At 50.0% G+C, this 15488-nt stretch overlaps 4 protein-coding genes across 4 annotated transcripts; 1 reads left to right on the plus strand and 3 right to left on the minus strand.

Annotated features, from left to right (window-relative positions):
• Nucleotides 1-2200: 2200 nt before the first annotated feature.
• Nucleotides 2201-4351, minus strand: L3040_008063 (uncharacterized protein; the record flags this gene model as incomplete). The annotated part of the gene is made up of 3 exons (XM_007291947.1): nt 2201-2226; nt 2279-3631; nt 3787-4351. 3 exons carry the CDS (start codon nt 4349-4351, stop codon nt 2201-2203), a joined length of 1944 nt encoding a protein of 647 aa, XP_007292009.1.
• A 1959-nt stretch (nt 4352-6310) lies between these two features.
• Nucleotides 6311-8479, minus strand: L3040_008064 (uncharacterized protein; the record flags this gene model as incomplete). Its single annotated transcript, XM_007291946.1, has 3 exons — nt 6311-6372; nt 6460-7259; nt 7305-8479. The coding sequence occupies 3 exons, from the start codon at nt 8477-8479 to the stop codon at nt 6311-6313; spliced, it is 2037 nt and encodes a 678-aa protein (XP_007292008.1).
• Nucleotides 8480-9133: 654 nt separating this feature from the next.
• On the minus strand, nt 9134-10297 carry L3040_008065 (uncharacterized protein; the record flags this gene model as incomplete). Its single annotated transcript, XM_007291945.1, has 3 exons — nt 9134-9695; nt 9770-10029; nt 10076-10297. The coding sequence occupies 3 exons, from the start codon at nt 10295-10297 to the stop codon at nt 9134-9136; spliced, it is 1044 nt and encodes a 347-aa protein (XP_007292007.1).
• Nucleotides 10298-10731: 434 nt separating this feature from the next.
• L3040_008066 (uncharacterized protein) lies at nt 10732-12659 on the plus strand (the record flags this gene model as incomplete). Its single annotated transcript, XM_066154798.1, has 3 exons — nt 10732-10995; nt 11117-11558; nt 12076-12659. The coding sequence occupies 3 exons, from the start codon at nt 10732-10734 to the stop codon at nt 12657-12659; spliced, it is 1290 nt and encodes a 429-aa protein (XP_066010692.1).
• Between the last annotated feature and the right edge of the window lie 2829 nt (nt 12660-15488).

A 15488-nucleotide genomic window follows, 5' to 3' on the forward strand; every position in this document is an offset into this window, starting at 1 on the left:
TTAGCAGCCGTTCAAAGTTCACCACCAGGCAGGCTCGAGTAACACAACTTCCCTCCCTTCTCTAGATTAATGATATATATATATCTATAGATACCTCAAAATATAGCAGATATAATAAAAACTCAAACTCTGCTTGAAAAACACCTCTTAATTACTTGATCTTTTTGTTTCTGTGTCGCGGATATTCTCTATATCTCTTTCTTTTCATGAATCACTTCTCCACATCCAAACACACTTTCATAGATTAGACTAGCTCGATTTCTTTATCGAGATATTCATAAATTATGCACATTCCCTTATTTTTTTTAGGGGGTGGTTAGGTGGGTGATGGGGGGGGGGAGCGGAGGGGAAAGGAGAAAAAAAAAAGAAAAAAAAAAAAGGCCTTCCACAAAGCTCATCAACACAACAACACAACAACAGGCCAAGCTAAGTCAAGCTAACTTAAGCGATCGATCGATCGACGATCACCGCCCGTCCAAATCCAAATCCAAATCCAAATCCAAATCCAAATCCAAACCCAAACCCAAACCCAAACCCAAACCCAAACCCAAACCCAAATCCAAAACGAACACCCACCCACGCTGGAGCCGAAAGAAACCCAACGCAATTTTCCTTTCTTTCCCTCTTTTTTTTTTTTCAAACCGAACCTGTCTCCTCCCCCCCCCCTCCAGATTCCAGCCTAGCTTCACTTGTCAAAACAATCCAACAACTCGCATGTAACAAAGTGAGATCATCCATCCGAGGGGCCCAAACGACAACGCCCCTCCGCACAGGGAGGACATCATCGATCATGCAAGCGACAAGTAAGTAACTAACCAACATAAACCCATCCATCACCCGATCGATGTCCACGAAACGTGGGTACTTCTTCGTGATATCCTCGTACCATCTTCATCCTTTTTGAAAAAAAAAAATATATATATATATATTTCGAGATGTGTATATCCATATGAATCTGACAGGAGTACACAAAGATTCGCTCACGTAGTGATTAGCCCAACGAGAGAGAGGATCCCCAGCTAGGTAAGCTACGGCGCCACAGAGCCGAAAGGAAAAGTAAGAGGAGAAGGAGAAATCCGATCCAGTGTCTCCTCCCCTCTCTCCCCTCCCCTCTCCATTCTCATTCCCATCCTCCACATCCTCCAAGATTCCGAATTCCAAAACTTCGAATCGATTATACTTCTTCATAAAGGCGCAGAATGGAATTTCTGGTTCGTTCCCCTCTCCTTTCCCCTTTCTCTTAATTGCGATGAATGGTGGTGATCTGGCACATGCGAACGTACAATGTCGAGACTCTCTCTTGGGCGGGTCGGTAAATGAGGATAGGTAGGATAGAGGTCGAAGGAAGTTGGTTGACTTGGCTCCTTTTGGTGGGGAGGTTTTGATTTGGATTTGGATTTTGATGATACAGAGACCGAAGGGAAGAAGAGGAAGAAGAGGAGGAGGAAAAGAGGAGGTAGAAGATTGGAGTGGATCGGGATAGAGAGAAAGAACTTTTTATTTAAAAAAGAAGAAAAAGAAAGAGGAAGGGTGGGAGGAAACAAGAATCTTGAAATAAAATAGAGAAAACTTCCAAAAAAAAAAAAATTAGATAAATAAAAAAATTTAATTTCTGAAACGAAAGTATTTGATTATAAATTTCTTCTTCTTTTTTTCCCTACTCTTCTCCAGCTATAAGCTAGCAAGCTAACCAAACAATATATATATATACTCAGCGCTCAGAAACTCGGAAGCTCAGAAAGTTACAGCCGCTCGACCCATCGCGCTCACCGCCTGGCGCCCAGAAAGGAAAAAAAGGGAGAAAAGAGATCCGGCGTGCTGTTTATTCTTTGTTCCACCCGTCATTTCCCGCGCGTGTCTCCCCGGTAGAGGCTCCATGAGATCCTAGACTCCAGACTTCAGACTCCAGACTCCATGCTTCAAAGCGATGCCGAAACCGCTGTGGCAGCCAAGCAGGAAGGGGAAAAATCCAAATATCAATCGCGCTATAGCAGGTGAGGCGCTACGCTGTGATCTTTTTTGTGAGAATGAAACGAGGAAAAGATGTAGGTCCTGTGGTGTATGTGTGCCTGGGGTGTACATAATATGTATACGTGTCGTGTCGAGCGGGGCGGGGTTATTCTCAGTCAATCCGCAAAGAGAATATCGAGAAGCGAAGATGCGGTTCCAGGCTTCGCAGTCGGTTGACAATGAGGTCATATCAGGTCTTCTTGAACATGTAATGGCCTTTTCAATCCAAGTCAGCAGAAGTATATAGCAAAAAGAAAAAAAAACTCACCATACAACCCCCCCACCTCCGCCCGTGCAACGGGCACCTTCCGCATCCCCCAAAACGTAGCACCCCACTTCCACTCCCGAGCACCTTCGTCCTTGATCCCATCGCCCCTGTGAACCCTCACAAGCCATCCCCGTCGCCCAGTCTCCTTGATGCACCAGCCCACCCTCTTTACATCGGGCACCTTCTCCAAGCGCTTGAGGACTTCAGAAGATAGCTCAATAACCTCCAATGGCTCAGCAACGGACTTCAACAGAGGACAGACGGAGCCGAACAGCGTGCCCAGATCGAGCTGCGCGATGGACAAGTCCGAGACGTCGATGTAGCGCAGCGAGTGGGGGATCCACGCCAGCTGCTCCTCCAGCGACGCCTGGTCGTCAGGGACGAACAGGCGGGTGAGTTGGCAGAGATTGAGATGTCGTCCTAGACCGAGCTCTTCGACGTGTTTGCTCAAAGGGAGGAGGAGATGAAGATGCTCACTTCCCATCTTCGAGCCTTTGAGGTTTAACGAGCGGAGGGTGGATGGGAGGCAGGGCAGCAGAGCGGTGAGGTCGGCGCTGGACAGCATCTCGGCCGATTTGGCGTCCATGGCTAGGTTCAGATACACTAAGGTCTTGGCAGCCGGATGTGTGGTCAGGAAGTGCACGACGGAGGGGCCGGACAGGAACGAGCATTTACTGAGGTTAAGATGCGTGAGTTGCACGGTGTGCGGGATGGAGTGCAGTGCGGAGTCGGTGATGCGGGTGTGTGCTACATCCAAGTGGGTGAGTCGTGTTAAGCGCGGTATGATGGTGTCGTAGATTGAGGAGGGAAGGACGGTACATTCGTGCAGGCTGAGGCGGCTGATCGGGAGGATGGAGGGTAGGATGTTGGTATTGACGATGGTGAGGAAGGAGTTGCGAAAGGAAGGGGACGAGCAAGCGCAGAGATCCAGAGCCTTGAGGTTTGGGAGATCGCAAAAGAGCGTCTTCAGAACCGCTAGGGAGAGCTCATCATCGATGTGTTCTTGAGCGAGGAACTCTTGGAGGTTGGTGGTTAGCTGCAGGCAAGCGAGGAGAGTCTCTGGGATCAAATTTTGGATCGACGCTCGTTCTCGCGCAGAGATACCCGCCCCAGTAGGGTTGAAGTGCGAGAAATCCAATCGTCGCACGATCATACCGAGATCTGGATGCGCCTTCACATTGGACAGGAACTTGGCGAAGATGCGGGAGTGAGGAATCGTGACTTGACCGTACAGAGTGCCGAGGGTAGCGAAATGGATTTTGTGAGATGTGAGCAGGAGAGACATCAGATCCACGTTTCTGGCTGCAAACCCATTGGGTGGGATGTCAACTGCCAGCCGGTCGATGATGGCACCTGTGTAAACATTAGCCGTTGTTCGCGGAGTGAATTTTGTGTTGTGTGACGATGACGTAGATGGCGATATCCCAGCACTTTGGATGAGATTTCACGAGAGAAATGTGTAGAGGGAACATAGAGGATAGACGATAGAGGATGGGTACGGTACGCACCGAGTAACTCTTGAGGTAGCTTCTCCAGCTTGCTCTCACCAGCAGGACAGAGCTCATTCTCAGACTTCGTGACCTTGCCGACGTCTATGTTGCGCATCACCACATCCCCCGACTCGTCCCAGGACCATCTCAGCGCTTCTCGCAAGTCTCCAAAACTCTTGCTCGCCTTCTTGCCTCCCACACTGATCCTCTTCCATCCTACAAAGCCGTCACAGGGAGAGAGGAATCCATGGAGTAGACTATGCGGGTTCGTGAGCATGCCTCGCCCGGCCTCTGGTCGTTCCTCAACAAGCTCGGGGGGAGTCCTTGACCCGCTGGATGAGTCGTCGATGGCGTTCTCGTCGCTGGCCGAGTACTGGTTCCGTAGATAAGTGCTTGTCTTTGACTCTGTGAAAGTCTGAGCCACGCCCCCCGAGTATGACTCTTTGAAGGAAGAGAACGAGGAGCGGTCAATTCGATCACTTGTTGGCGGTGCTTGCGCCTTCGAGGTTCTCTTGTCTGGCGTGTAGGGCACAGTCTCTTTCCCCGTCGCCTTGTCCTGGGAGAAAGGGGATGAGATGGCCATTGCGGATGGAGAGGCCAGTCGGTATCTTTCTTGCCTTTGTTTGTATCTTTTTTGTCTCTTGATACGTTGGGAGGGGAGGTTGTGGTTTTTGTAAGGATTTTGGGTGGTCTGGGCTCTGGGGCCTTCCGCGGAGGTCTTATATAGTTGTAGTAGTAGTAGTACTTTATATGGAGCAAGGCTTCGTTTGCCTGCCGTGATTTCTATGACTGTACTTGTCACCCCCAAGAGATGCGGTCCGGGGCCCCGAGGTTCCAGCGCAGGCGAATAGCAAAAGAGCGAGGATAGAATGTGCCCTCCCAGGTCCCTATCTACACACGATCCTCTGATCCTCTGATCCTCTCCTCGGCCCTGTTTCTGCGATTAGGCCTATCTGCGATGCCCTGCGATATCCTGCGATGCTCTGCCCTGCCCTGCCTTGCCCTGCGATGCGAAGAGCTGCCTTTCTCGGCCCTGCTCTCCCCGCGAAAGTCTGACACACGGCCGCGTTGCTGTTAGTCAAGGAAACCCAGGAAATGCGCCGCCACAGCCCTTTCCCCGCCCTTGCCCTTGGGGAGGACCCCGGATTGAGGAAGTGAGCGATGAGTAATGAGCGTGATCAGGTGGCGCGGTACGATGTTTGAGATTCGGGGGCGAAGTGTGCAAAATGCTGCCGTATCGATGATTTGGTTGTGGCGACGTACCGGTAGATTGAGGCTTGAGGCTTGAGGCTTGACTGTCGATTCAAGGCCTTGGTTGGACTGGACTGGACTAGCCTGCCGGGCCCGGCCGGATCTTTATATTTCCGTGTGGGGTAGTGCATGTACTACGTACTAAGTAAGTATAGTAGTAGGTAGTAGTGCGTATTTTTACATATAGACTTTGGATCTCACAATCAAACCTTTAATTAAACCTTTAAACCTCAACTCAATTACTTGGCATTTGAGCATGGGCTTTGATCTTGTGCTGTCTTTGCTGGTCACGCGTCACCTGTCTGGCCCTTGACACCCCTTGACAGGTATGAAGGAAGGCCTTGGCATTCCATTCAATGCAAGACCGACTTACTCTTATACTCTGATACTTTTATACTCCTATGCTCTTGTAATCTTATCCTCTTACTGTATACTCTTATCCTCTTACTGTATACTCTTGTCCTCTTACTGTATACTCTTATCCTCTTATCCTCTTATACTCTGATACTCTTATCCTCTGATCCTCGTATCCTCTGATCCTCTTACCCCCTCCTTTCCTCTCATTGGAAGAAGAAGCAGAACACATCGCAAGGGGCTCCGCCATCTGCACTTCCATTCGATGAATCGCCATTTAGTATTTCGATCATCCGTAGAGCTACAAACTTACAGGGTGTGCCGCCTGCATCCTCCTCCTTCGTGATTTGTTATCTACGCATAGATCGCTTGCAAAAAGCTTCTTTCCTCCTCTCTTTCTCGGACCGAAGTCGGGTCGTGGTCACTCTGTACGGAGTATTCAGTACATGCGGGTCGCGGAACTGCAACGTCTGTGATCCGACCGATCGAGCCTGCTTACATTATTGATAGAAACTCGCTTCATTGGCATTGGCATTTGTTACGTCTCTCGCTCGCCCACTCGCTCATACAACTGACTTTCGCTCCTGGCGCGAGGAAATGAATAACGTGAACGCCCATGAAGAAAAAAACCCCCAGATTCCACTCAGGTCATATATCCGTGTTCAGTTCCATCTACCCACCCGTCCAGACCAGCGCATAATAACCCGGAAGCGTCGACTCCGTCCAATGATAATATTCCAGCTCCCGGCCCCATCGGCCGGTGGTGGACAATGCTCGCCTCCCAAACTGATCGAGCGCCGGTAGAACAGTAAACGCCGTCAAGATTCGTATTCCTGTCATTCCATTTCCTATGTCCAGTCCTGTCTATATGTACCCAGTGCGCCGTAGGTATGTTTGCAAGTGTGTTTGCGAGCTAGTTTTGGGAAGTGGTCACTGGCTACCGCGTGCTGAGGCGCTTCGCCTTCATCTTTTCTTTGCAGTCGTCGCAGTACCATTTCGCTGCGTTTCGTTAGCATGCCTTCCCTCTCATACGCCCCGACCGGCTCTCGAGTCGCTGGGGAGAAATAAAATAAATGGTGCGTTTACCTTTCCCAACAGGCGCAACCTTCAATCCCACACACTCCAGGTGGAACCACTCTCTCTGACACGTATCGCTATCGCATCCCACCATCTCCCCATAACTAACACCATCGCAATAACAGTACCTCGGCTCATCGTCTCCAACAGCTTCATCATCATCCTCCTCCATCGGTTCCGGAACATTTTCCTCGTCACCATTCTGCATAACTTGCTGCGCCAGTTGGGCCGCTTGCCCAGCCCCTTTTTTATGGCTGCGCTTATTGCTAACATTCGAAGACTCGGTGGCGCGAGACGACCGCGACCGGTTCGGGTCGGGGAATTGCAGAATGGCAGGGGTGGAGGGTTTACTGGCCCGCCCGGACTTCGTGGTGGTGTTTTGGAGGAGGAGGTTATCGAGGTTTGTCTCGGGTTCGACCTTGGCTGTGCTGTCTCTCCGGTTTCCGACTACGGCGCCGCCGACGCCGCCAGCTTCTTCTGGTTGAACTTCTTCTACCAGTTGCTCTTTGGAATTGTTGGCTGTCTCTTTCATTGTCGCTTTGACCTCTGGGATACTGCGACCGGTCACTGTTGCCGCAGCTGCCAGGTCTGGAGTGCTTGTTCCATTCGGCTTACTGGAGGCCGGTGATTGTGGCCGCTTTTCTACCAGGGACTGCGTAGAGTTCTGTCTTCCTCTTGCTGCCGTAGGTCTACCGTTGGTGGGTGGCGGTGTTCCTTTGCCTCCTGTCTTTCCAGCTATCTCTGGGAATGTGCTTCGTATGGGCGAGGAGGCCAAAGATGGGGGCATTGCTGAGGCGGCTGTGTTGTTCCTGTTCCCATTAGCAATTGCGACCCCCAATCCGACCGAGACATACCTCTTTCTAGCTTGTCCATTCATTGCAGTCGCTCTCGGCTTCTTCTTTCCGCCTTCGGGTATTGGTGTCTCTGGCGGGCTTGCAGCCTTTCCTTTCGCCGCTGTCCCATTAGTAGCGGGCGCCGAACTGAGCGACTTCTCCATAACAACACCCCCAGCAGGACCTTTGTCGACTTTGCGCCGCTTAGGCGGATTGCTACTCGTAGCCGCATTCGATATTCCCAGTCCGACAGCAGTCGACACATCAGCAGTCTTTCTGGACTTCGTGTTTCCGTGAAGCTTTTTATCCTTTTGTTTCACATCTTGGTCGTCGAAGTCCGACTCGGTATGCTGATTCTTGCCCTTCCTCCTCTCAAGCATAGCCTGTTTCCTCGCCTCACTCCTCGCAGCCGCCTCGTCAGCAAGCTGCTGAGCGGCAGCGGACAAGTTTTGTGGTGGTATGACTTCCCTCCTCGAGACGCCTGCTGGAGCTTTCGGTTGTCTGTTTTCAGGATATGCCCAGTGTGTAGTACTGCCGAACCGTGCCTCTTCACTGATCTCGAGCTCGACGTACGGGAAGCACTCGTCTATGCGCGCAAGTTGTTTGTTAAGCGCCTCCGTCGCTGTACAAATAACGTGGTTCTTCTCGTCAAGTGAAACCAACATGTTCTGCATCGTGTACGCGCACTGCTGGAATAGCTGTCGACGAGGGATATTGGCGGGATCCCACGCGTTGGGAGCTTCGACAGGGCCAACGGCAGATGTGACCGAGAGTGCTTGACCGTTTACAATACTGCCATTGATACTCCCTTGTGCGCTCATGGGAACAGATGTTGGGCCCGGAGCAAGATGTGAGTCGGGTTGGGAAGCTCTGGGCAGAGATGCGTCGAGCGCCGCTGCAACGAGCCGACCGAGTTCTTCCTCCGGCGCAAAGATTTTCGCATCGACCTCTTTCAGCAGTGTAAAGTGGCGCACGAGTTCTTTGGGTAGAGCGGTAATTGCGTCGGCGAAAGATGTGATCGCGGGGAAGATCTCTATGGGAGTATCTTCAGCAACACCGCCGCCCAGAGACCCTCTGGATCCCAAGTTACGAGAGCCGGAGGTGGAGGATCTGGGGGGATTGTTTCGTGTCTGACGGAGGGGCTGAGCTCTGCGACTTGATGCCAGGTCGGCGGGGGCTTGCTTTGAGGTTTTCATCGTAGGAGGAGGTTTTCTCGTGGCGGAAGAGGAGCGTGATGAAGAGGAGAGACGTGGAAGTGTGCGACACGCGAAAAAAAGGTGTAGACGTAGCGGGCAGAGGGCTATTAGCTTGTGCCGGACATTGAGGGTTGTTGCAGAGCAGAGGAAGCCCCTAGCAGAGTGCGTAGATGTGAGAGAGAAAGCTGGGGAGGGGACAGGAGAGGAGAGGTGAGCGTAAGTGTCCGGGTGATGGGAGTGTGTATTTGGTATCGGTCTGAAGCGGCAGAACACCGCGGGCTTATCATCGATTGCGGACCGGGATAATGAAATATCGGGATGGAAGAGTTGAAGCCTAGGTAGGTACCGGTAGGAAGGTATGTAGGTACCTAGGTAGGTACACAGGTGGAAAGGATAAATGACTATCGAATTTCCCATTGCCCATAATCGACAACGTGGAGCTGCTCCGAGGTTCATTTCTCATCTTCCATGGTATCTACTCAAAACATCCGCGGCTTCTAAAGTCCATGCTGGCACTGATCCCCCATCCCAACTCCACTTGACACATGAAATCAAAGCTTAACAGCAACAAATCACCACAGATTGCCAACGTCTGTCCACGCTTAAGCTTAAGCTTTCACCAGGCATCTTTCTCACTGCTGCATCATGACAATTCTACCGCACCTTTGTCTTCAGAGGCAGGTTCGCCATAGGCTTTTCCTCAACATGTTTCTGCCGCCATTGGTACTCCACCAGCACCGGTAAGAAGGACCAAAGATCGAACTCGGGCCACAGCACATCCAGGAACACTATCTCGGTATTCTCGTGACACTGCCATAGCATGAAATCGCTCAGTCTATTCACCCCACTTGTTCGGATCAACATATCCAAGGGTGGATCACCAGCCGTGAACATGTGATCTTCTAAAGTGTCTGAAGTTATCGATTCAGGATCCGGGTAGATATACTCATGGCTATCGTTGGGAGGACTTTCCGGATTCAGAGTGGTGGTGGAGGATATCGAATCGTCGATGTCGGATGTGCTTGATGGCGTGGGAGAGCTGGGGCGGAGGGGAGACGTGCTAAGGTTTCGGGAGCGGATCTTTTGCGTGATTCTCGTCTGTGAGAATGGTCTGGCGTGTGCTGGTAAAGGTTTGGTGTAATCCTCTACTGTGGACTTGATAGCCGAGGTAATTTCGTCTCGGGAAGTGTATGGGAAACAGATATTCAACGCACACCTACTTTCTTAGCGATATGCATCAAAAACCTGAAGTAGGGGAGCAGTAAAGCTTGGGGCAAGGGAAGTACTCACGCCCCGTTATTCTTGGTCATATCCACCGCTTTGTCAATAACCTCGACCACGTCCGGCCGGAGCAACTCTCTGTTGCCCAAGACCCTGACGCTAGCTCCATAGCGATCCAGCAATTCCCCATGCTGGGACAACTGCGAGAGCTTGATCTTTGCCATTTCCATCAGGGCATCAACCTCGTATTTACTCCTCTTGAAGTTCTCGATGCTAAATGCATAGACCGTAACAACCTTGACGCCGGATTTATAGCAGACTTCTAATATCTATTTGGATTAGCCATGTCGCTGGTTCCAAACCGCCAGGACTCACCCTAGCCAAAGCTTCAAATCCCAGATTATGTCCCTCGACCGTCTCAATCTTATGGCTCCTCGCAAACCGCCTGTTCCCATCCATTACAAACGCAACATGTTGCGGGATAGAACCCTGCCTCAGTGCCCCAATCAGCATTTCCCTCAGCTGGTTGATGCCCCATTCGACAGGCGGCGATTCCAGCATCCACTTGCGCAGCTGGGTTAGATGTGGTGAAGCCATCGGGCCAGCAAGTTTGTATCTCCTCGGTCTCTAGTTCTCGATGCGCGAATTTGGGTTTTTGTGAAGGGAGGTCGGTTTTGCGAATGGTGCTTGGTTATATGAAGAAGTGTAAAGTGGTAGCACTGGCTGCTTTTGTAGGATTGCTGCACATAGAGAGTGCGTAATGCGCGAAGAGGCGAGGCTTCGTGGATGGCAGTGCAATTGAAGTACTGACGCGGCTGGCTGCCCAGAAGTGCCACAGCAAAGCCTTGCCCATGGCGTTCAGGCCACGCTACATCATCGCCCAGGGAGGCTGAGGCGGGCGACATTTCTGCCGACAACCAACATCCATCAATCGATTCAACACTCTCCCAACAACCGGTCAGTGGATCAATGATCCGACCTCTTCCTCCTCCAGTCTCGACCATAGACGCAGATAGGTACAACTAGATACTATGCTATCCACCGGCTTCGCCAACGCACCCGTCTCCCGCAGCCTTACCTTCCTCCTCATCGGCTTCTCGATCTTGGCTAGTGTCACGGACACAAAGCATTACTTCTATATCCAAGTCGATCCTCACCTATGGCGGTATCACCAGTTATGGCGGATCTTCGCTTACCAGCTATGCTATACCAATAGCACAGAGGTGCTGTTCGCAGCAATGACGGTGTATAATATGCGTGTTGTCGAACGGTTATGGGGAAGCAGGAAATACGCTGTAAGCTCTCTCTCCTCCATACCCTCTATACACATACATGGTCCCTCCTATTCATATATCTTCTTTTGAAAATGGAGGGAAGCAGGCAGCAGAGCAAAAGTTAATAACGGAAACCTACCAGTCCTTTATCGCCCTCTCCTTCTTCTTTACCACCGTCCTCGCGCCCCTCCTCCTGGCTCTCTTCCTGCGCCCCATTTCTCTAAATACTTTCAACTATTTGCCCGCAGGTCCCACTCCCATCATTTTCTCCCTTCTAGCCCAATACCACGCCGTAATCCCATACGTCTACAAATACCGTATCGCCGCTTCCTCCTTTCTGTCATCCCCCAATCCATCACCAGGCTCTTTCACAGGCCTCACCTTCTCGGACAAATCCTACGTCTACCTACCCGCCATTCAACTCGCTCTGTCTCAATTCCCTGGCAGCCTCTTGTGTGCGACTGTGGGGTGGGTAGTGGGTTACATGTGGCGGAATGAAGTGCTGCCGGGTAGCTTTACCAGATGGAGGGTCCCCGGGTGGGTGGTGGGTGAGGAGAAGAGTGGTCGAGAGAGAGATTTTGAAGGTATGAGGCGAAGATTGGAGACGGAGGGGGGCGAAAGGGAAGCGGAGGCGACGGGGAGTGATGGACGGCTTGGGGGCGAAGTTGGGCCGGGGAGGAGGAGGACGTTGGGGCGGCAGCTGGTGGATCAGTTCAGAGGGGCTTTCTAGGAGAGAGAAAAGAATCAAAGAATATGCCACTGGCTTTGTTTGAGGTATTTCCGGGTCCAACGTTCCAATTCGTTAGTACCCCCCACCCCCACTCACATCCATCAAGTGAGCCCTACTCACTCTTCCTCGTCCATGATCCAGATCGCACCACTCCCCTTCCATCCGCACCCTTTTCTCCTTCTCCCCAACCCTGATTGCCGTCCATGATTTGTTCCCGGGCTTGCCCATCATCTCCCTGGATAACTAACCCTATACGTCCCAACCTCGTCAATTTGTCCTACGATGCTGCCTCGGCATTTTATCCTCAGCACCGGCGCTGTCAGCCTCTTCCGCTCCTCATCCTCCTCCTCCTTTGCCAAGCAGACCCACAGCCCCAATTTCCCCCACGATACTCCCCCTCCACTGCCTCGCTGCACTTGCATCCTGCATCCCAAACGGGAACTCTCTCCCTCCGAGCCCACCACCAGCTGCACGCGACCCATCCCCGAGCCCGGAACAAACCGGCATCTCAAAACGCTGGACCACCGGCTTCTCCGCCGTTCTCGCGAGCACCAGATTCGCATACTGCCGCTGGGAACTCGACGTCTGGTCCAGCTTCCTAACGAATTCGGCGAACGGGTCCGGCGCCGTGCTCATGTTCACGGACAGGAGGACCGCCGCCCCGCGCGCCTGCAGCACTCCGAGCATCGTGTTGCCGACCTCGAAGATCTTTCTCGAAGATGCCCATGCCGTGCACCTCGATGGACGTCGTGGGCAGCGACACGATGACGCCAAGGATGCTGTGCGCGTGATCTACAGCGGGTACGCGAACGTCGTCCTTTTGGCCGCGCCTGTGCTGGAGAGGAGGCCCTGCCGTATGGAGGACTGCCGGATGATAAGGCTTAGCCACTGCTGCGTGACGACGATGTCGGCTTTTTGGATGTCGGTCAGAAATAGGTGGGAGAAGTGCGGCTGAAAGAGCTGTTATTACAGAGTGATATAGGTGAGGGTCGAGGTTAGGGCCGAGAGGAGGGGGGGTTTCGTAGAGGAAGATCGTTTGTTTATTAGCTTTTCTTTTTTTTTTTCCTCGCTTAGGGATGGAATAAGCGAGGGAGGAAAAAAGGGGTGAATACCGTTCTGTGTGTGACATATAAAATCCAGAATGTCCACCGCCAGCACAAGTTTTCAGATAGTAAGAGTTCAACGTACGAGTTCTCTTCGTGGGGAACCTAGGTCTTAGCCTATCGTCAAAGCCTCTCCGAGATATTATCACGATTTCGTTCTGGTTCAGCACGCCGTGGAGACGAGATAACTCGATCATCACCGCGCTCAACGTCCTTTCCTCTAAGAAGTCATAACTCTATCTCACTAGAATATACTTATTTAAAGAGAATATAAGAAGTACGTTCGTAGGTATCGAGTCTTGGTTTTTATGCACACCTTTAATGTGACGGATACTAACAGTTATTGATCAATTACTAAAGCTTAAAACTGATTAATAATATTGAAAGTATTTAATTTGATAGCGAAAGTTGGAAAGATAATAGATAGCAACAGAAGAGTAATGTGAAAAGAAAGGTCTTTTCTTTTATATATAAAAAAAGCTTGAAAAGTAGGAGGTCGAGAGTCAGGTTGTATATGGTTTTGCGCAAAAGAAATATCAATCATCACCTTCCCAGGACAGCCACAGTTCAACCATTGCTCTGCTTCTTAACAGAAACTCCATGTGTATCTGCTAAAGTACCAGGCAAAACCACAAATGGTTCCCAATTGGTGTATCACGGGAAGAAATGCCTAACTAGATTTTTGTTCTTCCGAGGTCTGCGATGGCGTCTATCGTCAGAGACTTGGCATTTACTTAAGGAGGTACAAAGGTTCAGTTCTGTCCCCTTATACTGCGAAGTGAATAGTCTACCGTCAGTATGGCCTAGATGATAGCTCCTATATTCACTTGTAAACCCATCTATTCTATGAGAGTAGAGGTTAATGCTTTGGAAAGGAAGTCATTTACCCATTTCTATTCGTTCTGTGAGAATATAGGGCGTAGGCATCCAAGGTCACGTGGCTACAGTAGGTGGCCGGCCTTGGCACCAGCATATAACTCTCCCTTGGCTAGAATAGCTGACCTCTTCAGACTTTACGAATACAATTTGTACCACCCTCCCTATATTCGTACTTCTCACTCGGTACCTGTGATACCGACATGATCCCTCTTAATTGATTATTTCTTCTGTATTGAATTGATATCTAGAAATATTAGTGTTCATACTTCAAAAAAGTTTTCTTCAGTTATAACTATAAATATTCAGTACGCTGCCCATTACTGCAACCTGCATATTTGCTCTCACTCAAAACACCTTTTCCATTTAGCGGTAGAGATGTGTCCACAAACCTCGATGACCTAGGCGGAGAAGAGTTGGAAAACGACGCTTTTATATTTTCTAAGTTCTTATGCATAAGTCTCCAGATTAATCGTCCGAGGAAGACTAGCAACCAGACTGTCTCACGGCTCAAGAAGAGCTTAATCCTGTCGCGGAAATCGATTTACCACATCCCGTATATTGTTCAGCAGAACAATATTATGGATAACTCTTCCAAGCGCAACACCGCTTTAAAGATAACAAGAAGAATATACAGACTATCTTCGCGGCCCAAATCTGCTTGCTGAGGGCCCCCAAAGCTGTGAGGTCAATTCAAACTATTTACGGAAGTGTTGATAGCACTTTAATAATCGACAGCTGCCTTCTCTGGATAGCGCCTCCGTGTTATTGGCGATGAGAAGTCAATGATCCCCTCTTGCTTGCTTTGCTTCAACTATAACAGAATACTAAATAATCAGAAAGATGACGAGCGATAAATTGGAAAAAAGGTTATTTAGCAACATTAAAAAATCTTGGGCTTGAGATAGCCATGCAGTTCTAGCTATTGGTGCGAGAGTGATTATCGAAATGATAGCAAGAACTCATTACCAGCGCCTGTTATTGGCACCTAGGCGTCGCGTGCCAGTTTACGGAACCGAACACAATCTAGACGAATACCGACTGAATCGACAGTAGTATATGTAATATTGCTACAATACAATTGACAGCATTCAAGAGCCCTCTAGCCTCGGGCACTATAGCACTTACAAAAGCAGGCTGATATTATCCATCTAAACCTTTAAATTTGAACTCTACACGACAAATAATCATATAAGCAAGCCCTTAAGTTGCGGTAGTGAGGATGCGTATTACTTCAAAGAGTGAACTCTAGGTTAGGAGAGAAAGAGCTCCCTGCTGCCATTCCCATGACGGGGTTGCAACTTTGCTCAAACAGTTTGTCCAGAATGCGCAAATCAGAGTATGGACCTATAGATTTATAAAATTGATAATGGGTATAATATACAGCGTACTAGCGAGAAAGCGTAAAACAATATGGATCGACGGAATGATGGATAGGGAATATGCAGTTCTTGAATTCACCGACAGTTTGTTGGTCTCACAGTAGAACCTTACCCAACTCGAGATAGAAGCTGAAAATATCAGATTTTTATTCAGGGGTTTGGATATACCACGGCATTTAAAACGCCGGCCGGCGTAATTCTTCGGGGCACCTTTCGCTTTAAAGCTTTAAAGGATTATAAAGCGGATGCAAGCAAGCACAAAACGATTTCATTACGCTTATTACTATTAGAGCTCGCCGCCGAAGATTCCTTCCGACTTCTTTTAATTCTCGGTCTTATCGACCAAGTCTTTGCTGATCTGCGTTGCTGGCAAGATATTCCACAATTGAATCCGGGTCCGTTACCACGATCATACAACTTCTC

This window comes from Drepanopeziza brunnea (assembly GCF_022702325.1).
Source record: "Drepanopeziza brunnea f. sp. 'multigermtubi' strain 214-2 chromosome Unknown ctg14, whole genome shotgun sequence".
In the NCBI taxonomy this organism is placed as follows: domain Eukaryota; kingdom Fungi; phylum Ascomycota; class Leotiomycetes; order Helotiales; family Drepanopezizaceae; genus Drepanopeziza; species Drepanopeziza brunnea.